This window comes from Balaenoptera acutorostrata, chromosome 11 (genome assembly GCF_949987535.1).
Source record: "Balaenoptera acutorostrata chromosome 11, mBalAcu1.1, whole genome shotgun sequence".
In the NCBI taxonomy this organism is placed as follows: domain Eukaryota; kingdom Metazoa; phylum Chordata; class Mammalia; order Artiodactyla; family Balaenopteridae; genus Balaenoptera; species Balaenoptera acutorostrata.
In genome coordinates, this window is record NC_080074.1 from 76,147,913 (window position 1) to 76,173,827 (window position 25,915).

At 34.5% G+C, this 25,915-nt stretch overlaps 1 protein-coding gene across 1 annotated transcript in view; it reads left to right on the forward strand.

Annotated features, from left to right (window-relative positions):
* CPNE8 (copine 8) overlaps window positions 1-25,915 on the forward strand; it is a 294,950-nt gene that overhangs the window by 54,342 nt on the left and 214,693 nt on the right. The window contains exons 2-3 of the mRNA XM_057557551.1: window positions 8,907-8,947; window positions 10,218-10,264. Of these exons, the coding sequence (XP_057413534.1) occupies window positions 8,907-8,947; window positions 10,218-10,264 (88 nt within the window). The remainder of the gene's footprint in view (window positions 1-8,906; window positions 8,948-10,217; window positions 10,265-25,915) is intronic.

Below are 25,915 nucleotides of genomic sequence, written 5' to 3' on the forward strand. Positions count from 1 at the left end.
TTAATTAATTATCTTACTTTTTCTGGGTACAAAATTAAATCTTTTGCACGTAATGATAATTTTCCTCTTTCCTGTACTGTGTCTTATTTTCATTTTATAATTTATTTGCTAGAGCTTGGAAAACAATGATGAGTGGTATGATAACACTGTTTGCAGTTCATTTCATTTTATACTCAATAATATGGACAAATAGTCAATATAACCAATACAAAAATTGAAAGTCAAAATCAAAATTATAAATCAGTCAAAAATTTACAAAAATGCACCTTAAGCATTTACTATTCTTGTGACTTTGTCCACATTATTTAACCTCTCTGAATTTTACTATCTCACCTGGCTAATGGATTTGGATAATAATTGCTACTTATTAGGATTATGGTGAAGATTAAATAAAATGATTTATTTGAAGTGCCCATACCATGTTCTTGGATTGGAAGAATCAACATTGTGAAAATGAATCTACTACCCAAAGCAATCTACAGATTCAATGCAATCCCTATCAAACTACCACTGGCATTTTTCACAGAACTAGAGCAAAAAATTTCACAATTTGTATAGAAATACAAAAGACCCCGAATAACCAAAGCAATCTTGAGAAAGAAAAATGGAGCTGGAGGAATCAGGCTCCGGGATTTCAGACTATACTACAAAGCTACAGTAATCAAGACAGTATGGTACTGGCACAAAAACAGAAATCTAGATCAATGGAACAGGATAAAAAGCCCAGATATAAACCCATGCACATATGGTCACCTTATCTTTGAAAAAGGAGACAAGAATATACAGTGGAGAAAAGAGAGCCTCTTCAATAAGTGGTGCTTGGAAAACTGGACAGCTACATGTAAAAGAATGAAATTAGAACACTCCCTAACACCATACACAAAAATAAACTTAAAATGGATTGAAGACCTAAATGTAAGGCCAGACACTATCAAACTCTTAGAGGAAAACATAGGCAGAACACTCTGTGACATAAATCACAGCAAGATCTTTTTTGACCCACCTCCTAGAGAAATGGAAATAAAAACAAAAATAAACAAATGGGACCTAATGAAACTTAAAAACTTTTGCACAGCAAAGGAAGCCATAAACAAGATGAAAAGACAACCGTCAGAATGGGAGAAAATATTTGCAAATGAAGCAATGGACAAAGGATTAATCTCCAAAATTTACAAGCAGCTCATGAAGCTCAATATCAAAATAACAAACAACCCAATCCAAAAATGAGCAGAAGACCTAAATAGCCATTTCTCCAAAGAAGATATACAGATTGCCAACAAACACATGAAAGAATGCTCAACATCACTAATCATTAGAGAAATGCAAATCAAAAGTACAATGTGATATCATCTCACACCAGTCAGAATGGCCATCATCAAAAAATCTACATAGAATAAATGCTGGAGAGGGTGTGGAGAAAAGGGAATCCTCTTACACTGTTGGTGGGATTGTAAATTGATACAGCTACTATGGAGAACAGTATGGAGGTTCCTTAAAGAACTAAAAATAGAAGTACCATATGGCCCAGCAATCCCACTACTGGGCATATACCCTGAAAAAACCATAATTCAAAAAGAGTCATGTACCACAATGTTCATTGCAGCTCTATTTACAATACCCAGGACATGGAAGCAACCTAAGTGTCCATCGACAGATGAATGGATAAAGAAGATGTGGCACATATATACAATGGAATATTACTCAGCCATAAAAAGAAAGAAATTGAGTTATTTGTAGTGAGATGGATGGACCTAGAGTCTGTCATACAGAGTGAAGTTAAGTCAGAAAGAGAAAAACAAATACCGTATGCTAACACACATATATGGAATCTAAAAAACAACAAAAAAAGTGGTCATGAAGAACCTAGGGGCAAGACGGGAATAAAGACGCAGACTTACTAGAGAATGGACTTGAGGATATGGGGAGGGGGAAGGGTAAGCTGGGACAAAGTGAGAGAGTGGCACGGACATATATACAGTACCAAATGTAAAATAGATAGCTAGTGGGATGCAGCTGCATAGCACAGGGCAATCAGCTCGGTGTTTCGTTACCACCTAGAGTGGTGGGATAGGGAGGGTGTGAGGGAGGGAGACGCAAGAGGGAAGAGATATGGGGATATATGTGTATGTATAACTGATTCACTTTGTTATAAAACAGAAATTAACACACAATTATTAAGCAATTATACTCCAATAAAGTTGTTAAAGTAAATAAAGTGCTCAGCAGAAAAAAAAAGCAAGTGGTGGCATTAGCCATGCCACTATAAGAGGTAAGCCCTGCCAGTTTTTGAGTATGAAGATTGCAAAATTTTGAATAAAATTTTAAATACTAAATATCAAAAAAATAAATAAAGTGCTCAGCACAGTGTCTGGCACCCAGCTTAGTAAATATTTAGTAAGTGAGGAATTTGTGACATAGGTTCATGTTGGGTATGATGGAGCAGACAGAGGGAATAATCAGTTCTACCTTTTCGGAGGACAACAATGAGGAAAGGCTGAAAGAGGAATTCACATTTCCCAGCAGAAATGAGGTTGCTGAGGAAATTTTAGGGACAGGGTAAAATAATAGTACAGAAATATGAGGCAATATTAGATTAAGGGACTGTAAAAAATCTGAAATATCTGGAACAGAGTCTATGATATGAAATATGGATAGAAGTGCAGCTAGAGATAAAGCTGGGATCAGAATGTGGCAAGTATGTAGTGTTATGTTAACGAGTTTGGAGTTTCTGTTGGTAATGGGTTTTATGCAGGGGAGCCATTTGGTCAGGTTTTACTGTAGCGAACTTCCTCTTGAAGACATCTTGGTGAATGAACTGGGAGACAGGAGGAAGGAAGACCAGTTAAGAGCTAGCTCTAAGGCCTAGGATGTAGTTGGGGCTTGGAAGCAGAAGCCAAGGTGGGGGAGGCATTAGCGGAAGGAGATGGAGGGGAAGGATGATTGGAGTCTTGCTTGGAAGAGAGATGGGTTGAACCCTGTTGCTGTGTTGGTTTCCTGTAGCTGTTGTAACAAATTATCACAAACTTGTTGACTTAAAACCACAGAAATTTATTCTTACAGTTCTGGAGGCCAGAAGTGTAAATAGAGTGTCACTTGGCTGAAACCAAGATGTTGGTAGGGCTGCTTTCCCTCTGGGGGTTCTGGTGAAGAAGCCATTCCTTGCTCTTTTCCAGCTTCTTGTGGCTGCTGGCATGCCTTGGCTTGTGGCTGCATCATTTGGGTCTTCAAGGCTAGAGCCCACACATCTCTCTCTGTTCTGTTCACATCATTGTCTCCTCTCTGTCAAATCTCCCTCTGCCTTCTTCTTATTAGGATATGTGATTGATTGCATTTAGGGCCCACCCAGATAATCCAGGATAAATGCCTCATCACAGAATCAATAATGTAATCACATCTGCGCAGACCTTTTTTCCCCTAAATAAGGGTCACATTAATAGGACCCAGAGATTAAGACCTGATATGTTTAGGGGGCCATAATTGTGCCTTCCATTGTTGCCACTTACTGAGATAGGAAATAGAGAGGCTACAAGACTGTGGAAAATATAATGAAATTAGTTTTGTACATAGGTTTTAGGTTTTTAAGAAGACTCATATTCTGTTCTCCGTTTCTTTTATCCTTCCCATTTTTAACATAAATGTTGTTTCTCTTCTTTGGCTGAAATCAGGGTTTTGTAAAACCCATCTTTTTTCTAAAAGCTTGTATCACCTTGAGTTAACCCTACATATTACTTCAAACCAAAGTGTTCTTCTGTTTACCTTAGCTCAGGCAAACAGAGCTCTGACATGTCAGATTGTGAAAAGCCCTGAGTTTCCTTTAAGTAAATTTCAAGAATATCAATCATAGATGAATACAGAAAAATTTTCACCATTAATTATCTTCCCCTCAAATTCTTTTAGTATATATACCAAATTCAACCCAGGCAAAGGTTGAAACTGTATATTTTATTACTGACCTTTTCAGCTCAACAGTACTAATAAATAAATACTTCAAAACAACCATTTTCAGCAAAAACTGAAAAATAACTGAAAGTTTATTTTATTACTAGTTTTCATTGAGTAATATATATCATACACGATAAAGTTCTACTGGTATGCTTAGGCTATGAAAGGTGGCTGCTGCTGAGCTGAAATTTTAGTCTATTTGTACAACTTCAAACCTGAATGTCTATTCTTACTTTCTTGAAAGCTCATAAACTTGTTAAGTACTTTCCAATGATCCTACCCTTTAGAATTACTTGGTGTCTTAGATTCTAGCTAATTCTGGCTTTTTAGTAAGCTTCAGTTTCAAAATACTTGAATTTTTTCATTTCTAAAGTTTTACTTTTTCAGTACAGTGTTTCCCCTTTGCCGTAGAAATTTTAGGTTCAGGAAAATATTTTTTTCCTTAAATTTGCATGCTAAATTTCCAGCTATAATATTTGTTCAAAGAATAAAAATAATGCATAAATGAGTCATAGAGAATTAAATATTGCATTCAAGTCACTTCCAAAGATTAGATAAATTTCCTTTCAGTTGCTCAAAACAAGTTGTGATTTCCCTGTCATTACTTAAAAAAAACTTGGAAAACCATTTTGTGTGTTATATGCATTAAAAAAATACATATATAATATATATATATATATATATATATATATATATATATATATATATATATATATATATATATATATATATGCATGCCAAGAACTTCTTAATTCCAGTCCTTAAGACAATATAATGCCCAAGGTAAGGGCCCTAGACATGGCCCAGTGACATGGGGCATGTTTATAATTTCCTCACTCAGGTTTTTTTCAGTTAACGGGTTACTTATTAGGGCAAAGGTCTAAGGTCAAACATGCCACCTTCCTCTTCTACTCTTTTTTCCATAATAAGACACCTCATCATACCTAAAGTGAAAAAGCTGATGCTTTTGATTGGATACTAAAAGCGTTCATTCGTACAGACATTTGCTTATGTGCCAACTAGGTTCTGTGGTTGCCTAAGCAATATTTAGTAAAGACCTTGCAGGCGGTCAGTTGATCCTGAGACTAAGTTGAATAACAGGTAAATAAAAGTCCTCTAATAATTTCCTAAATTTTAATTAAACCCAGAGTCATTCTGTTTATAGATACAGAATAATTCTCAGGGGCAGTTATATTTATGCAGAGACGTGGTTCTCTGTCCACATGTGGAAAATTTATGCTGGACTGTGTTTGTAAAATGATAAAGCATTGTTTGGCTCTATTCATAGGCTATATTTTTGTTCATATGGAAAATTAAATAGAACAATTTTTTATTTGGCTCTATTTATAAGCTATATTTTTGTTCTTATTAAAAATTTAATAGAACAATTCCACTCAGGTACAGCAGTGGAGCCTCGTTACATGTTGTCTAAGTTCTGCTGGCCACAAGTAGCTTTTTGGAACTCACTTCATACCTTCAGTTTGAAGATTTATTCCTTAAAACAAATATATTGTGTGCTTTTTTAAAATTAGCACTTTAAAAAGTCACAAATAGTAAAATTGTCTTTACTGTGAAACTATTAACTTTAGAATTCATAATATATACCAAGTAGTTTTTCTTTTTCAAAATGCATCTGTGTTAGGATAATAATATTTGCTTCCCTTTTAAAGGAATTAAAAATTCAATATTTACTACACTATCAAAGAACAATATTTATTAGCTGTTTTCATTTACTGAGTTGGAAAGAATTAGGAGCAGGCCTACAACTTGTAGGTTAACTCACTTACAAATCTCCTTTACCTTAATAGATGGTGTTGTTATGCTCATTTTACATGTGAATAATTAGAAGTTTTAGTTTTCCACTAATAAAGTCTCATTATATAACTGTAACAGAAAAGCATACTTAACCTTAAAAAAATAAGGCAATTATTTCAAGATATACATTTGTTTAGACTATTTTTATTATATAGACATACCTATAAATTGTTTTTTTTTTTCTAGTATATTTAAAAAAAAATTTGGTTAAGAGCTAACTATTGTACCTGATGTTTTTTACTTGTAGTTGAATTAATTTTACTCTATTTTACTGTTCCTTCTCCCCATAATAAACTGTTATTTTATATACCATCCAATATTGCTATTCGTTTCTGAGTTTGTCCTCTTAGTAAAATTCAGGCATCTTGAGATTTGAGAACATGTTTAATTAGTTAGTGCTTAGTGCTTAGTTAGGTCTTGGGCATAGACTATTTGCTTGAAAAATACTTGCAGAATTGCTCTGAAGTTTAAATGGAATTGCTATTTTCCTGTTAGGGAAAGACAAGTCTGAGATGTCATTTTAAGAGGTTAACTGGCTGTTCAGTATGGGTCTTGGAATGCCAGTTGAGAATAAAAACTATAATGGTCAAGAAAACTGCAATATTCATCTTGGCCATTCAGCACAGTTCTGTGTTAATAACTATATGAGAAGCCATCTTAAAAATCTTAAAAGGTGGCTTGTTGAGCATAAAATCAGAGTAAGAAGCGTTGTCGGATGAGCTAATTGACTATTGTCATCAAGGGAAGGTAGCTTGATGCATCTGTCTGTTTTAAGAGACTAATATCAATGACGACTGAATTATAAAGGGGGAAGTCAGGGAACCTTTTCTCCTGGATGGTCCTGGAAAGGTGTTACTAACTTCTTGCTTATCTACTCCTATTTCAGGCTTCATGCAAAATACGCCTCTTCCATTAACCTAGTACTTCTTCATACAGGTTAGAGTTTAACTGATTGTGCTTTAGTTTTAGTTATGATATTTCAATCATACTCTTAAGTCCAGACATTTTAATTGGAATTTGAGATGAGTGGTTACTAGAACAACTCATGCAATTCACAGATTAAATTTTTGATTAGGTTATTTCTTCAGGTAAGTTTTCTGACTAATGCACTGTATTTCTCCATAATTTCTTTTCAGGAGTTTGCTCTCTTCCTTGTTTTAGCTACATCAAGGTTTATAGAATAGAAAGACCTGTTCAGGATTTTTATAATGTTCAAGTTCAACATTCCATTATAAAATTGTAGGCATAATGTTAAAGGCATCCTAACTCAAGCAAAAGACAACCTCATGGAGGGAAGAGTAACCTTCCTATATAAAAGCTGGTGAGGGGTGGTGTGTGTGTGTGTTTTTTAAGTGCTTTATATAGAAAACAAAGATATTTTTCTGTGACTAAGTACAGTTATGTTTGGCCTCCTATCCTAGTTCTCTTTGTTCATAGCATAGGCGGCATGTCTCTTCACATTAGTCTATAAACAAGAATTTATTTTATGTCATACTCTAGTGGCTCAACGAATAGGTATAATGGGAGGCCTTCTACATTTCCAACAGTCAGGAAAACAAGTTGTTTCTCCCTGACTTCTCCAGACAATGTAGCATTTTGTAAAGAACAGGGAAATCAGATTCAAAAGGTTGACTTCATTGGAATATTCTGTACTGGGCTGTATGCTCTTATTCATTTACTCAGTTTCTCTGAGCCTCAGCTTATTTTCTTTTTTTTATACAATAGCCTTCACAATAATACCTCTCTTTTTTTTTTTTTTTTTTTTTTTTAATACCTCTCTTTTAACTTAATGTGAAAGTGCTTTGTTTCTAATGGGATATTAGGGAGGAAAAAATCTTGCATTCCTGTCATCAGTCCTAACTTTATGATGCATTTTGATAATCACTGGTCTTTTGCAGTGATCCTTATCATGTAAGAATATTTGCCTTTTACAAACTTTTAAAATCATATAACTTTGAGTATAGTAGTCTTTGGGGAATTAAATCTAGTCAGAGATGGTTTATTCTATTTTATTTATATGATCAAATTATAGCTGAAATTTATTGTCAAATAGCAATGGGAAAACTAAATTGCAAAGTTCAGGGACTAAGTTATGAAGAGTTTATGGAGTTTTTTCCCCCTCATATTATAAAGGATCTAAGGTTTTTTGTTTGTTTGTTTGTTTTTGACCTTACCTACTGTATGTTATGGATCATAATGGCTAGAAGAAATAATGTGGCAAGTAAAGTCTATGATTAAGAATATTTATCTTTATTGTTGATAGAAATCCATTATTTTGTATTGTGGTTAAAGATTGTAGGGTTTTTATTTATTTTTTTAGATAAATAAGGCACCAAAATCACATTATTTGTTTTTAAATGTGTATAACATAGTTTTTGAGTCCCAAGCACACTGAAATATTTACACTGTCATCTCTCCTTGACTTTTATGAACTCTGAAAGAAAGAGCTGAATTACATTTTTTAGGACACTTAATGAGCAAAACTAGACACATAGGAAAGGCTGGAGAATTTCCATGTGACTGGAGAGCTACCTTTATAAATATATAACATAGTATATTCTCAAATGGAAATGTTTTAAATTTACTGTTTGCCAGTCATTGCTGGAGTCATAGTGTCTGCTTAGGGGACAGAAGGATTATTTTAATATGATTTCTGACTACTGGTCTTTGACTTAATTCTAAATATAAACATGTCTGATAGTTTCTTTCTGGGAATATTTGAAGGCATAGTCCCATTTTTTTTTTTTTTTTTTTTTTTGGTCTGTGCTGTTCTGTTGACTGTGTTTTTATTTTCTCAGTGTATAGTGATTCCATAGAAGGAGTAACTTTTAAGAACCTGAAATATGAAAGGGTATCAGGTTGATATGAAAAAAGCCCTTTCAAATAACAAGCACGGTACAGATAAATGCACATGAGTGGTAGTCCTGGTGGAACAATACAACAGGGTAAACATGAGATTTTTATTACAAGTATTAAACATAAAAATGTAATTTAGTTATTATAAATTATTACCAATTAATGGAGGATAACTATGAAGCACAAATTTAACTTTTGGAACTTTCAAGTCATCATTCATGTATATATACATTTATATTTATATAAATATTTTGGTATTATATTCATATAATATTTTCTCTTTTATTCAACAGAAATCTTCTTGACAGAGACACATTTTCTAAATCTGATCCAAGTAAGTATCTATTACTTGCTTTTTGAAATAGTCTACTTATTTTACTTGATTTTGCAAAAAGTTATATGAAAATCATAGTTCTTATTTAAATATTTGTTTTAAAGCCTAGAAAGCAAGATGGAATATAGTCTCAGGCCCTGCATTCTCATCTACCTGGGCAGTACTCTGGCTAAAGAGAGGGAATTGCTTAGCGTTTTGAGAATAAGATGACAATGCAGATGACTGCAATGTAGGACAGTTCACTTTGAAAGTAAACCTCATTGTATGGCCATATGGTAGAAATTATCTTTGAAAGAGAACTGTAATGGGCCATAATTTTATGATCAAGTCAGAGTAATCATTTTCCTTTTTTTGTGAATAAATGCAGTATATAAAGGCATGTACAACCAAGTGAATTATATAATATCTTGAATGAGCTGAAGTTTTTGATTCCTAATTATATATATTGAAAATTGGAGATAAATTGTAAAATAAAAGACAGTTTAAATTAGAAAACAACAGAAATAATGTATAAATCAAGTAGTGATTCCAAGTCTTGTAATATTTAGAAGCTGATATCCAGCAGCTCTCCATCTCTACAAATGTGTGAACCTGTGTGGTTTAATTACAGGAGAGAGGTTTTGTCAGTTGACAGAAGAATTCTTGAGGTAGTCACTGGAGAAAAGGCATTAAAATTTGTGGCTATTAAAAATTCCTGGGACCCACTGACAAGTGGGTGGGATATTTTTGTCCGTTAATCTTTACCCCAAACTCTTAATCTCCCTTGTTTGCGACTTCCTTTTGTGGTTCATTGGATTTCTTACTTGTTTACAAACATTGAGGATAGGAGTTGCAAATATTAAATGTGGCATATGATTTGCTCCAGATATCCTTCCTATGATGGTTTTGAGCATTGTAAGTATCCTAGGAAGAGCTTGACTTATGACTGGTAACATACTGAAATATTTCAAACTGTTTAACCTTAGTTTAAAATTTTTTTTATCTATATCTGTAGCATAATGCAATTGAAGACATTAGCAAATAATTGTTATTTTTTTTTATGCCTAGCTCTATACATGCTAAGTTCTAAAGACCTGACATTGTTTCTTGCTTTTTTATAAAAAAATTTCATCATGTGATGATTTATTAGCAATTTTCATACCAGAGTAAGCCTAGGAACTAGGAACTAATTTTAATATAGCTTTTGTACAGCTGAAAAATAACTTGGATACATTTATATCTGATATTTATAAAAAACGTTTAGATATATTTATTTTTTCATCTTTTGTAGTTTGTGTCTTGTATGTACAAGGAGTTGGAAATAAAGAATGGAGAGAGGTAAGAATTTGAATTTAAATAAATTGTGCTGGAAGACATGGTATAAGTTATAATGTGATCAAGATGATACTTTCCTGGTTTTAGTTATTTTAGTAATTTTCTTATAGATTTATTTATTTTTATTTATTTATTTTTGGCTGCATTGGGTCTTTGTTTCTGCTCCCAGACTTTCTCTAGTTGTGGCGAGCAGGGGCTACTCTTCGTTGTGGTGCATGGGCTTCTCATTGTGGTGGCTTCTCTTGTTGTGGAGCATGGGCTCTAGGCATGCAGGCTTCCGTAGTTGTGGCACGTGGGCTCAGTAGTTGTGGCTTGCAGGCTCTAGAGCTCAGGCTCAGTAGTTGTGGGGCACAGGCTTAGTTGCTCCGTGGTTTGTGAGATCTTCCCGGACCAGGGCTCGAACCCGTGTCCCCTGCATTGGCAGGAAGATTCTCAACCTCTGCATCACCAGGGAAGTCCTTCAACCCAAAGATTGAATTTCTTTTTTATTTTATTTCATTTTAATTTGATGAAAGCAATCTTTGTGTTTTGTTCTTAATAATCCTTAATGTTTAGCTCATTTATGATCTTTCTGTGGAATAATCTAGCCTTGAATTTTTATTTTCCTCAGTCTTACATAAATTTAATGTGATCCAATTCTTACATAATTGAAGTTTGTGGGTTTATTCTCACTTTTTTAGGTCAACTGCTGATTTTATAAAATATTGCTTTAAAGCGTTTTAAAAGTGATATCAATTATCACCTGCTTTTTGACAGTTAATAACTTGTTATTTGAAAATAATGTAGAAACTCAGTTTCCTAATACAAATACTTTGTGTAATGGAGTAAGAGCAAGGAGGCAGAATTACATTTTTTCACCATAAATAATTTTATTTATTTATTTATTTTTGTTGCAGTATAGTTGATGTGTAATATTATGTTTCAGGTGTACAATATACTGATTCACAAATTTTAAGGGTTGTACTCCATTTATAGTTATTATAAAGTATTGGCTATATCCCCTGTGTTGTATAGTATATCTTTGTAGCTTACTTTATACATAATAGTTTTCACCTCTTAGTCCCCTACACCTGTATTGCCCCTACCCCCTTTCCTCTCCCCATTGGGAACCACTAGTTTTGTTCTTTATATCTGTGAGTCTGTTTCCTTTTTGTTATACTCACTAGATTGTTGTATTTTTTAGATTCCATATATAAATGATATCATCCATTGTTTGTCATTCTCTGTCTTATTTCACTTAGCATAATACACTCCAAGTCCATTCATGTTGTTGCAAATGTAAAATTTCATTCTTTTTATGGCTAATATGCCATTTTGTATATATATGTGTGTGTGTGTATATATATATTTATATCTCACATCTTCCAGTCCAAGAACATGGTATACCTTTCCATCTGTTTGTGTCATCTTCAGTTTCTTTCATCAGCATCTTACAGTTTTCAGGATACAGGTCTTTTGCCTCCTCAGGTAGGTTTATTCCTAGTTATTTTATTCTTATTGATGCAATGATAAATGGGATTGTTTCCTTAACTTATCTTCCTGATATTTCATTGATAGTATACAGAAATGCAACAGATTTCTGTATATTATTTTTGTATCCTGCAAAATTACCAAATTCATTGATGAGCTCTACTAGTTTTATGGTGGCTGTTTTAGGTTTTCCTGTGGATAGTATCATTTCAACTGCAAACAGTGACAGTTTTACTTCTTCCTTACCAATTTGGATTTCTTTTATTATTATTTTTCTTGTGTAATCGCTATGTATAGGACTTCCAATACAATGTTGAATAAAACTGGTGAGAGTGGGCAGCCTTGTCATAGAGGAAATTCTTATAGATTTATACTGTTGAGTATGATATTAGCTGTGGGTTTTTCATATGTGGCCTTTATTATGTTGAGGTATGTCTCCTTTCTGCTCACATTCTAGAGAGTTATAATAAATGGATGTTGAATTTTGTCAAAAGCCTTTTCTGCATTTATTGACATGATCATATGGTTTTATTCTTTAGTTTATTAATGTGGTGTATCAGACTGATTGATTTGCAGATAATGAAAAATCCTCGCATCCCTGGGATAAATCCCATTGATCATGTTGTGTGATCCTTTGATGTATTGTTGGAGTTATTTTGCTAGTATTCTTTGGAGGATTTTTGCATCTATGTTCATCAGTGATATTGGCTTGTAATTTTCTTTTTTTGTGGTATTTTTGTCTGGTATTGGTATCAGGATGATGCTGGCCTCATAGAATGATTTCAGAAATCTTCCTGTCTTTGCTATTTTTTTGAAATAGTTTTAGAAGAATAGGTGTTAACTCTTCTGTAGATGTTTGGTAGTATTAACCTGTGAAGTCATCTCGTCCTGGACTTTTGTTCTTTGGGAGTATTTTAATTACTGATTCAATTTCAGTACTGGTATTTGGTCTGTTCATATATTCTATTTCTCCCTGGTTCAGTATTAGGAGATTGTATGTTTTTAAGTATTTGTCCACTTATTCTAGGTTTCCATTTTATTGGCATATAGTTGTTTGTAGTAGTCTTCTTATGATCTTTCTTATTTCTATGGTATCAGTTGTAACTTCTCCTTTTTCATTTCTGATTTTAATGATTTGGGCCTTCTCCCTTTTTTTTTCTTATTAGGTTAGACTAAAGGTTTATCAATTTTGTTCATCTTTTCAAAGAATCAGCTTTTAGTTTAACTGATTTTTTTCTATTTTTTTTTTTTTTAGTCTCTGTGTCATTTATTTTTGCTCTGATTTTTATAATTTCTTTCCTTCTAATAATTTTGAGTTTTATTTGTTCTTCTTTCTCCAGTTTCTTTAGGGATAAGATTAAATTGTTTGAACTTTTTCTTATATCCTGACATGAGCTTGTATTGCTGTAGACTTCCCTCTAAGAACTGCTTTTGCTGTGTCCCATAGGTTTTGGATCAAAATGTTTTTGTGTTCAGTTGTCTCTAGGTATTTTTTGATTTCCTCTTTGATTTCTTCAGTGATCCATTGGTTGTTTAGTAGTATATTGTTTAGTCTCCACGTGTTTGTGTTTTTTGCAGTTTTTCTCTTGTAGCTGATTTCTAGTCTCATAGCATTGTGGTTGGAAAGATGTTTGATATTATTTCAATTTCTTAAATTTCCTTAAATTTGTTTTGTGGCCTAGCATGTGATCTGTCCTGGAGAATGTTCCATGTGCACTTGAAAAGAATGTTCCATTTGCAACTTGTATTCTGTTGCTTTCAGATGGAATGTCTTTCTTCTGGGGTCTTTGATCATCTTTAACATCATTACCTGAACTCTTCCTTGGATAGATTGCCTATCTCTACCTCATTTAGTTCTTCTTCTGGGGTTTTATCTTGTTTCCTCATCTGCTACATGTACCTCTATTGCCTCATTTTTCATGAGGTGCTGTTTGTATTTTCATGTACTTGAAGTTTAGTTATGTTTCCTGACCTTGGAGAAGTGGCCTTCTGTAACAGATGTCCTATGTGTCCCAGCAGCACGTTCCTTTTTTGTCACCCAACATGTTTGCTCTAAGGGTTTCCCCTAAGAGGGCTGTGTGGGTCCTTCTTTTCTAGTGGGCTGTATGTGGTGGTCTGGTTGGTTTGTTTGGCTCTTAGTTCAGTTGGTTGCAATGCCTTGCATTGTGCAGAGGCTGACAGCTGCTGGTTGGTAGGGCTGGAGGACCCAAGGGGGCTGTGGGATAAGTGCTGGCTCACTGGTGCGTGGAGTCAGGATCCAGAAGACTCTGGGGCTGTTGCCAGTACAGTGGTTGGTGATGCCAGGTCCTAGGGTTAGTGCCAGACAAATCCTGGAATCTAGTTGCAGGGCCCAGGGATCCCAGAGCTGATGTCATGTTGCAGGGGCTGGTTCCTGACACAGTTGGGTACAGGGTCTGGAGTGTTCTGAAGCTCGTGTTGGCCTGCTAGTGGCCAGGGCCAGAGCCCACAGGGTGTCAGGGCAGTGTCTGTCCCGCTGTGGGCAGGCTGGGTTTCAGGCTGTGGCATTATGGTTTTCTTGCATCTGATGTCTGCCTCCTGGTGGGTGAGGCTGGTCCAGAGGCTAGAGAAGCCTTCCTGGAGGGCAGAGCCAGGTCTCAGTGGATTCTGCCCACTGGTGGGTGGAGCTGGATCCTGGGTCCTCTGGTGAGCAGGAGCATGTCTTAGAGGCTGCTGTGTGCTTAGGAGGTTTTTAGGCAGTCTGTCTGTGGATTTGTGGGGCTTTGTTCCTGCCCAGGTAGTTGCTTGGCCTTAGGCATCCTAGCACTGGTGTCTACAGGCTGTTGGGTGGGGCCAGGTCTTGGTGTCAGTGAGCTAGAAGGAGGCTTCCACAATGGCACCCACCAGCACCACTGTCCATATGGTAGAAGGAGCTTACAGGAATGGCTGCCATCAGAGTCTTTGTCCCTGGGGTGAGCTGCAGTTGCCTCCTTCCTCTCTGGAGAACACCAGCAGGTAGTTCTGGCACAGGCTCCTATCAAAGTACTGCTTTTGCCCAGGGTTCCAGACCATGTGAGATTTCATGTTCACCCTTTAATAGTGAAATCTCTATTCCCCCCATTCCTGTGGGTCTCCCAAAATTAAGCCCCTCTGGCCTTCAAAACCAAATGCTCTGGGGACTCATCTTTCTGATATAGGAACCCTGGGCTTATGAGCCCGATATGGTGCTCAGAACTCTCATTCCTATGGGAGAAGCTTTGCAGTGTAATTATTCTCCAGTTTGTGAATTGCCAACTGGAGGTATGGAACTTGACTATTTCATGAATCTGCGCCTCCTACCCATCTTTTGTGGTTCCTTCTTATGTCTTTAGTTGTAGAAAATCCTTTCTGATAGGTTCCAGTGTTTTTCATTGATCATTCTGCAAATAGTTGTAATTTTAGTGTGCTTGTGAGAGGAGGTGAGCTCAGGGCCTTTCTACTCTGCTATCTTGGCCTATCATTGTTAGAATTATTACTTTAGTTAACTTATTTTCTAGAGTATCTCTGCATTCAAATGCAAAGGTGATCATTGGAGGGGAGGGGAGCATATTAAAATAAAAGGTATTTCCATCTGTTTGTGGTTGCTGGTTATCCCAGGAAGTTAGTGCATTGTTTTAATGAGGTTACAGTTTCTGGCGAGATTTCCCTAGTGATACTTGTGCTATTTGTTGTCACAGATTGCTTTGCAGCCAGCCATTTTACCAAGGTATGTCAACTGTGAGATGGAAGGTGAGAATTAGATCATTATAATTTATTCTCAAACATGGGAGACTAAACCAATTCAACAGTAGTCTGTACTGATAATGGGTCAGTGGGACACTGAACACCAGTTTCTCATATCTAATTGCTTATGTACATTTCCATATGGTTATTCAATATTTATCTTAAACTCTACATATCCAAATGTAAATTCATCACCCTTACCCTATGCCTGCTTCTTCTTTGCTCCACTTGTAGCTAGTGGCATCATCAGCCAAAATATCAAAGTTTTGCAGCTATCCTTGACTCTCTCTCCTACACCTTTCTTATTTAATTAGTTATCCAGTGATATAAAATTTCATTCATAAACTCAGATGAGCCACCTCCTTTATTCAGACACATGCTATTCTTTGTCTCCTTTGTTACAACATTCTCCTGAGTCCATGCCACTCTCTCTCATGTTACTCTGTCCAATTATTCCTTTGATTATTTTCCTAAGAGACATGCTGACTCTTGTCATTCACTTTAGATTACCTTTCTCAGAGGCCTGGGACAATCTAGTGGAACTGTTGACTGACCATAGGCAAAAGGCCTGATGGAGATGAGCATTTACCAGGAGTGTCTAGAAAACAACATTGCTTGAGGGACTGTTAAAGGAACTGAGATAAATATCCATAATGTATAGGACCAGGCATCTTGGCCAATGAAAATCCTTAAAGATGAGGCTTTCTTATTGCCTAAGCAATGAGATGTAAGTTTCTTATTTAATTTACAGTGTTTTTCATAATAATAATGACTATTGTTCTGAACCCTTTAGAATACTGACTAATTTAGTTTGCACAACAACCTTAAGAGGTAGATGCCATTAGCATCCTTATTTTACACATGAGGAAATTAAAGAACAGAAAGCTTAAGTGACTTGACCAAAGTTAGCCAGTTGTAAATAATAGAATGGGGATTTCAACCCAGGCCATTTGGCTACATAGTTCCTAATTTGCAGAATCCTTATCTGACCCCAACTTCACATTCTGGTTTTATTAACAGAAAGAAATTCTATAAATTGATCTTTGGGTCTTTATTCATATTTTCTTCAGCTTGACTTTGAATGAAAAACAAGTAAGAGAAGAGGCCTACTATTTAGGTAAAGTGGCATAATATTAAAATAAATCAGAAAAGAGAATATTTTACTTATTTATTTTTTCCTCTTCGAAGGGGTAGAATGTGTAAGAGGGAATAATATGCAAAATTGGTATAAAAACAAAGTAGAAATTGAGAATATGATGAGAAATAGGACCCAGAATTATATAGAGTGGATAGGGAAAAGATGGACGAAGATGGGGAGATACCAGTTAAGAGGCAATTTCAATAGATAGCATTTCAAAAAAATTAAAAGTGTTAAGAACTAGAGAATAGTCTGGAAGAATAGAAAAGGAAGTGTCAGATGCAGAGACAGCATTTTGTAGGTAAAATCCATTGTATATAGCATCTAATTGAACTAGTTGGATCAAGGAAAGGAGTGAAAAAAATGAAATACACTGTATATATTATTAAATCCCCACCAAATCATTTGAGAAAGTCAATTTCTTTATATTGAGAGCCAGTATGGTATACAGTGGTTAAGGGAGTACACTTGACCTCTTAGTGACTGTTTCCTCATCTGAAATGTGGGGAATTATGCTAATGATTCTAGCTCACACAGTAGTTATGAGGATTAAACTTTAACCACTGGACCATGACTGGCACATAGTGAACACTATATGATTAAGGCTACCTTGATTCTCTAAGAGATCAAAATACATTTTTAAGAATAACAAAACTAGTAAGTGGCAGGTAAGTAAATTCTTGCATTATAATATTCTGTAAAATTCATTGTACAAGCCCAACAGTTGATGGGAAAATGACCTGTGGGATTTACTTGGCCTCAAACCTAATATGATGGTGTGGTGTTGCATAGCTGCTGAAAAGCTAATGCAATCTGAGGATGCATTGATGGATGTGCAATGCTTACATTAAAGAAGATAATGCTATTATGTTGAGCTATATTAAATTGTCATTTTTGTAGCTCAAAATGGTTGAGTGTTGGCAATTTCATGTGATTCAATTAAATACCCTTGTATTTTGCTCTCGTAGGAGAAAATCCGGAATGTTTGTTTTCAGTTCTCCATTTGAGATCATTGAAATGCCATATATGAGGAGGGCTACCATCTTGAAGAAAGGGGTAGACACTATGTCATATTAACGAAGGAATGTTTAACCTGAAAAATGCAAAGACTCTGAGTAGTCATGATAATTGTCTTCAAATTCTTAAAAGTATTTTGATTTAGACATGGGGGTACAGTTACTTGTAGTTGAAACAAGAAAGGAGGAAATAAAAAATTTGGCTCAAAGGATGAAGAGACAAAGGCATATTTTGTTCACTGTGGGTAAGACCTTTGTAACATTTAGAGTATTCCACCGTAGAATGGGTTTTTCTAGAACAGTATCCTGAAGCTAGAACTATAGTGGATGTCCTGTCCTATATTCAAACAGGGGTTGGACTAATTCATCAGGAAAAAAACTGGACTTGATTAGTTCTAATTACTTGCAACTCTGATTTTATGATGATATAGAAGTCATAAAGAGTTTTGCACTCATATTATCAATTCTTCCCATTATCTTTAAAGTATTGAGCATGTTTTACAAAATAATAACAAGAACCCCTCTAATAATTACCCTCAGTGTATTTGTAATTAGACAAGTAAAACAACATTATAGATACTTTAGTAAAAATTTAAAATATATTCATCCATTTATCAATTTGACCTGTATTTATTGGGTGCCTATCATGTAGCTGCAGTGGTGGAAAAATTTTTAAATAGACAGTATTTTTACCTCAAGGAGCATAAAATATAGTTGAAGAGTTTTACCAGCAACTTCAGTGTGACTATACAATCCATTTACTGATTTAGGTATCAATACTGTGTCAGTAATATAGTGGTCATGTTTGTATTTGAATTTAGATGTATTCTGGAAAAGTATGTATTCACTAGCCACATGATTTTATGTTCTGGGATGAATTACTTTTATACAGTAAGGAGAAATTTAAAACAGAAAAAAAAGCTTAAAATATGTGGAAACAAATGCTCCAAATAACGTGATAAAAAATTATTTAAAACTGTAGTGGTAATCTGCAGTTTAAAAATTATATCTGACACTATTACAATTACCTGCATATCTTCAAAAAATTCTATCTAATGATTGTGAATTGTCAAAGTAATTTATCTTTTAAAACTAAAATGATATTTCAGTGCATAATAATTTGGAGCTAGAAATGATAAAGTGCCATGAATTATGAAAATATGAAAACCTCTTAGAGGTGAATGGAAATAGCAAAGTTATGTCCCTAAGGACGCACACATACTTGGCTTTGAGAGGTTCTGAAAATGTTGCAATTAACTTCTTTGAGTTAAATTTTAGTTATCCATAGGTCATCTATTTTGTGAATTACTTTTAAACATTTAAAATTACAGAGTTGGTTCCCTATTCCGTATGTTAGTTATATAATGAAATGAAGCAAGCTGAAGTTGTTTATAACCCACAGTGAGTATACTTTGGAGGCAAATCTACTGCCAAATGCTGATTTCTATGGTTTGACATTGTCTCTGTTCTGCACTGTTCCATTGACATTGCGCTGCTTTAATATTTATTCATGTCCATGCTGAATAATATATGTATAATACGTAAACACACACATATTCAGAAAGGATAAGAAAATTTTTCATAGCTCAGCTTAAATGTTACTTTACCTGTTGGCCTTTTCTAACCCTCACAACTAGAATTTCCTCCTTTCATCTTTTTGAAATCCCATAACTTAAATATCTTTCTTATGGTCTTTGTCACCTTCTACTCTATATCATTCAACAAACATTAAAGACTTTTTTGTGAACCTATTTTCTTCTATGTCTTAACTTCACTTCTTAATTCAGTGCTCCTTAAAGGTCAAGCTCCTCCCTACAGCATTTAGGATAGGGCTTTTGTGCTTAGAAGATGCTCAGTTAATATTTGTTAAAAGGAGGAATTTGAGGATACCCTCAAATATGGGCACACACTTAATGATCGTGGTTTCAGAATTTATGAGTTGCAAGCCTCCTTGTAGATAATTTGGTACAAAGGTCACAGTTTTCATATGAGAACATTCACGTGGCATGCAAAGTACTTATGAGAGCTCAGTGCTTATCCTGCTGCTTTTTATCGTAAGTTTAACTACATATTTAGGAATTTGAATTATAGCATTCATTGAAAAACTTGCTTTTTACCTCTTAAAGCTTAGGGTATACTCATTTCATACTATCTTTTTTGTTCTGTGGAAATGATAGAGTGAAGCATCTATAAAGTTATTGATATAGGAAAGAGGAAACTCCTCATGGTCTTTAGGCAGTCACTGTTGCTAAACCATTGAGGGTCCTCCTTGGTTATTGACACCATCTGCACTATTGGGTTCATGCTGCAGAGCAGCTGCACGTTTTTGTTTGGTTTGGTTTTATTTTTGATTTATAAAAGAGATTTTAATTACAGTATACTGCTGAGAATTCAGTCTGTGGAGATTATATTCCTCTAGTAGACATTTGAAGGATTCTTACTATATGTATCCACTGTGATTGAGGGGATCGTAACAGAAGAGAGTTGAGGAGAAGTTGTGTGGCATCTGGTTGAAAGAACTTTGTAAAACCAATATTTTCTACAGAAGGTATAGTCATTCTTAAGGCATTACTGTTTTAGCAAAAATTTGTTGTGTGTCCCTCAGGAAAATACCATATTACACTCATTTGGATTCCTAACATCAGCCATACCAGTTTTGGAAACAACTGTAGATTGGCTTTGAAATTTTTCTGTTTAGAAAAGGACATAAAACAGTTTAACAGATATTTCTGGTCATAGAGAATTAGACGTTTAGGCTTAATGTAGTTGCCTATGTTTATAAGGCTAAATTGAAGTCTTAGCTCTATTGATATTTTATGTCCAACTGAACAAGAATTATATTCTTTTTTTTTTTTTAATTTCAGTATCATGTCATTTTATTTTTAAATAAATTGATTTATATTTTATTTGTTTATTTTTGGCTGTGTCGGGTCTTCGTTCCTGCGTGCAGGCTTTCTATAGTTGCTGCGAGTGGGGGCTATGCTTTGTTGCGGTATGTGGGCATCTCATTGCGGTGGCTTCTCTTGTTGTGGAGCACAAGCTCTAGGCACATGGGCTTCAGTAGTTGTGACACGTGGCCTCAGTAGTTGTGGCTCGCGGGCTCTAGAGCACAGGCTCAGTAGTTGTGACACACGGGCTTAGTTGCTCTGCGGCATGTGGGATCTTCCTGGACCAGGGATTGAACCCGTGTCCCCTGCATTGTCAGGTGGATTCTTAACCACTCTGCCACTAGGGAAGTCCAAGAATTATACTTCAACAGAACTTTTCTGATTGTTAGCTGAAAAACAAATCCAGAATAATTTTCTTCTCGAACTATTTTTTCCTGTTTGGCTTTTATTTATTTATTTATTTTTTTGCAGCTTTACTGAGAGGTAGTTGATATAGAACATTGTGTAAGTTTAAGGTGTACAACATAATAATTTGAAATATGTGTATATATATTCTTTCTTTGTGTGATGAGAACTTTTAAAATGTGCAATATAGTATTGTTAACTATAGTCAGTATGCTGTACATTACGTCCCCAGAACTTACTTATCTTTAAATTATAACTGAAGGTTTTTACCCTTTGACCAATTTCACATATTTCTCCCGCCCCCCACCCTTGGCAACCGCCAATCTGTTCTGTTTCTATGACTGGTTTTCTTAGATTCCACACATAAGTGAGATCATACAGTATTTGCCTTTCTTTGTCGTATTTCACTAGCCTAATGCCCTCAAGATTTATCCATGTTATTGCAAATGGCATAATTTCCTACTTTTTAATGGTTGTGTTCCTGTTCTAATTTTAGTATACCTTTTTTTTGAAATAAGACATACCCAGATGAAGGGTACACATCATATAGCACAATGAATTTGTTAGATGCAAATACATCCATGTGACCACCCCACATCTACAAATAGAATATTGCTAGAATCCAGGAACTCTGTTTGTGCCCTTTCTTCCTCCCAAATTAAACTGCATCCTGAATTCTAGCACTATAAAATAATTTTGCCTATTTTTAAGCCTCATATAAGTAAAATCATATATTATATATGTATTTGTGTCTAGTTTGTTTCACTCAGAATTATGTGTGTGGAATCTATCCATGCATGTGGCAATAGTTTGTTCATATTTGATGCTGTATGGTTTTCTATTTTACCCCAATTTATTTATCCATTCTACTCTGGGTAGATTTTTGGATTGTTCGCAGTTGTTGAATATTATGATTAACTGGTTAGAACATTCCAGTACATGTCTTTTAGATCTTATATTTGTAAATTATTATTGTCTGCACATGTAGGAGTAAAATTTCTGAGCCACAGGGTATGCATATTTTCATATTCAGTAAATACTGATGAACTGTTTTCTAGAATTTTCCACGTGCCATTATCATTGCAGTACATCTTTGCCAGTGCTTTGTATTGTTAATTAAAAAAACATATTTCCATTCTGGTTAGTATAAAGATATCTTGTTTGGACTTTAACTTCCTGATGATTAATATGGCTGAGCACCCTTTGATAGGCCTAACGGCCATTTGGCTATCCTCCTATGAAGTGCACGTTCAGGTGTTTTGCCTATTTTCTTACTGATTTTTAGGAGTTATTTATGCCTTCAGGATAGGAATTTTTGTTGCTTATATGTCTTGCAAATATCTTCTCTCCTGTCGTAGTATGGCTTTTAACTCTTTGAACCATACATTTTGTTGAACAGAAGTTCATAATTTTAATTTAGGTTGTAGTATCAATTTATTCCTTTCTGATCTGTGCTTTTGTTCTGTTTAAGGAATTTTTCTATTTGAAGGCCACGATGATGTTATATTCTAGAAGTTTTATTGTTTTAACTTTCATATTTAGACCTACAATTCCTCTGGGATTAAATTCTGTGTATGATTTGAGGTAAAATTTACTTTGATTCCATATGGTATCGGATTGACCCAGGAGCATTTGTTGAAGAGATTTTCTTTCTTTATTGTAAATCGTATGACCTTTGACATAAATGAAATGATTAAATATGTGAGGACTTAATGATTAATGATTAAATCCTTGTTGAGGATTCTATTGTGTTATACTATGCTATCTTAATAACTAGTTGTATGTACTTTGTAGTCATTTTCTTTTACTTCAAGGATTTCTAGGTCAGGGGTCAGCAATCTTTTTCTATAAAGGACAAGATACAAATAGGGGCCAGGGGTAAATATTTTAGACTAGGTGGTCCCTATGTTCTCTGGGGCTATTGTAGCATAAAAGCAGCCATAGACAATACATGAATGGTTAATTAGGGCTATGCCCCAATGAACCTTAATTTACAAAACAAGTGGCAGGACAGATTTGGCTTATGGACTGTTCTAGGATATTTGTAGCTTTTTACATCACCACAAAATTTTAGAATTTGTCAGTTTATACACATATACATGCATACATGCATGTGTGTGAGTGCACACACACACACACACACACACACACTGTGAGATTTGAATTTGGTTTGAAGCTGTAGATTAATTTCTGAGAATTGAAGTATGTAAAATCCATGAATATGGATATAATCCATGAATACGGATACTCCTCTATTTATTTAAATTTTCTTTAGTTTCTCTGAATAATATTTTATAGTTTTTGTGTAAGGGTCTTGTACATCTTTAATTGTATTTGTCCCTAGTGATTAGATATTTTTTGATGCCACTATAACTTGTCATGTCTCATTTTTATTTATTATTGTAGTATATAAAATGTCATTTTATTTTTTGGATAATTGAATTGACCTTGCTTAACTTACTAATAATAGTTTGGATTTTTAAAAATTTTCTTCATACACTATGGTAATCTGCACATAATGTTTTATTTTTCCCTTTCTAATCATGATGTTTATTGTACTGACAACTATCTCTGCACAGTGTTGAATAAAAGTGGTGATAGGAGGCATCCTTGTCTTGTTCCTGATATTAAGGCTAAAGTTTTCATATATTTGCAACTATGAGATGTTTGTATGATTTTTCTTTATTTTGTAAATGTGGTAAATTACTTGATTTTCACTTTTAAAACAAATATATTTCTGGAATGATCCAACTGATTCATGATATATTATCTTTTAAATATATTGCTTACAATGCTTTCCTAATATTTATTAGAATTTTTCATTATGTTATTTATGAGTGATATTGATCTATAAATTTCCTTCCTTGGCATAAATTTGTTGATTTTTGTTCTTAAGGTTAAATAGGACTCATTAAATGTGTTTGAAAATATTTCCTCTTTTTCTGTTCTCTGAAAGAATATGTGAAAGATTAACGTTATGTCTGAGTTAAATGTTTGGAAGAATTTCCTGCTAAAGAATTCTGAGCCTGACTATTTCTTTGTGGGAAGTTTGAATTTCAAATTCACTTTCTTTCTTTCTTTTTTTTTAATTAATTTATTTATTTTTGGCTGTGTTGGGTCTTCGTTTCTGTGTGAGGGCTTTCTCTAGTTGTGGCAAGCGGGGGCCACTCTTCATCGTGGTGCACAGGTCTCTCACTATTGTGGCCTCTCTTGTTACTGAGCACAGGCTCCAGACGCGCAGGCTCAGTAGTTGTGGCTCACAGGCCTAGTTGCTCTGTGGCATGTGGGATCTTCCCAGACCAGGGCTCGAACCCGTGTCCCCTGCATTGGCAGGCAGATTCTCAACAACTGCACCACCAGGGAAGCCCCACTTTCTTTCTTAACTATCTGTCTACTCACGATTTCAGTTTCCTGTCCTGACAATTTTGCATGCTATATTTTTCCAGGAATTTGTTCATTTCACCAAATTCTCAAATTTATTGGCATAAAGTTGCTCATAATATACTGTTAAGATATATATTTCTCTAAGATCTATAATGATACCCCACTTTTTACTTTCTGATGTTGATAATTTGTATTTTTCTCTATTTTTTCCCTTTATCCATCTCAGCAGAGGTTTATCTGTGCATAGTGTTTTACTTTTTCCTCTCTAATCATGATATTTATTGCACTGACAATTTTATTAGTCCTTTCTAAGAAGGCACTTTTGCCTATGTTGGCTACCTCTATTTAGTTTTTTAAGAATTTCATTGATTAGTGCAATTATCTTTATTTTTTCCTACTTTTTTTGGTTTTAATTTGCTGTTCTAAGTTCTTGAGATAGATAACTTAATATTTATTTTCAATCATTTTTCTTTTCTACATATGCATTTTAGGCTATAAATTTCTCTTTAAAGAAGCTTTAAGTATATTCAACAAATATTGTTATGTTATACTTTTATTTACATTCAGATTCAAAGTGTTTAAAAAATTTTTTTTAATTGATCTCAAATTTACTGAAAAGTTGTGAATATAGTGTAAAGATTTTTTTCCTTTGAGCTACTTGAGAATAAGTTGCCAACATGATGCCCCATGGAGCTTGAATACTCTATTGCATAAAGCACATTCTGCTAGAAAGCCATAATATAATAATCAGAATCAGGAAATTAGCACTGACATATTTTTACCCTTTAATCTTAAGACCCCTTTCAATTTCACTTATTGTCCCAATAATATCTTTTAGCAACTGGATCCAATTCAGAATTACCTATTGCATATAGCTGTCTTTTCCTTTACTGTTTTTTTTTTTTTTTCTGTTGTTGTTTCTTTGATCTTAAATAGTTTCTCTGTCTTTTCTTAACTTGATGTCCTTGACACTTTCTGTGGATGGAATGCCAGCTACTTTGCAGAATTTCTCTTATTTTGACTTTGTGTGATTTTTTTTTTTTTTTTTCTTCTTCATGATGCATCTTTGGGTGGAATATCACAGAAGTGGTGTGGTGCTCTTCTTATGCCTGGCATAAGATTTTGATTCATCCCATTTCTGGTTAGGTTAATTTTGATCATTTGATCAAAGTGGTGTCTGCTAGCCTTCTCTATCAAACAGTTACTTTTTCCATTTTGTAGTTAATATTAATTTTGGGAGGGGAAGCTGGGAGTTATGATGGGAAGGTAGTTGATGAGTATTTGGGAAGATACTTTGAGAGTATATAAATATCTCCTTCCTCATTAAACGTTTTTTAATTAATTTATTTATTTTGTAAGTGTGGACTTATACTTTCCTCTGTTTTTCAATGGATTTTCATATTATACTATCATTTATTTTGGTGCTCAAATTGTCCCAGATTTGTCCAATGGGAGCACCTTGAAGCTGGCTTGTGTCTGTTAAAAGTTACCCCTGTCATTCTTTTAGCATGTCCTTATTTCCTAGGACAAGATATTCAGGGTGTTTATTCTTTTCTGGAAATGTTTCTTGTCTTAAATTCTACTTTGCTTAGAGAGTGAATAGTTAGACTAGTTCACATTTGTTTAATGTTTA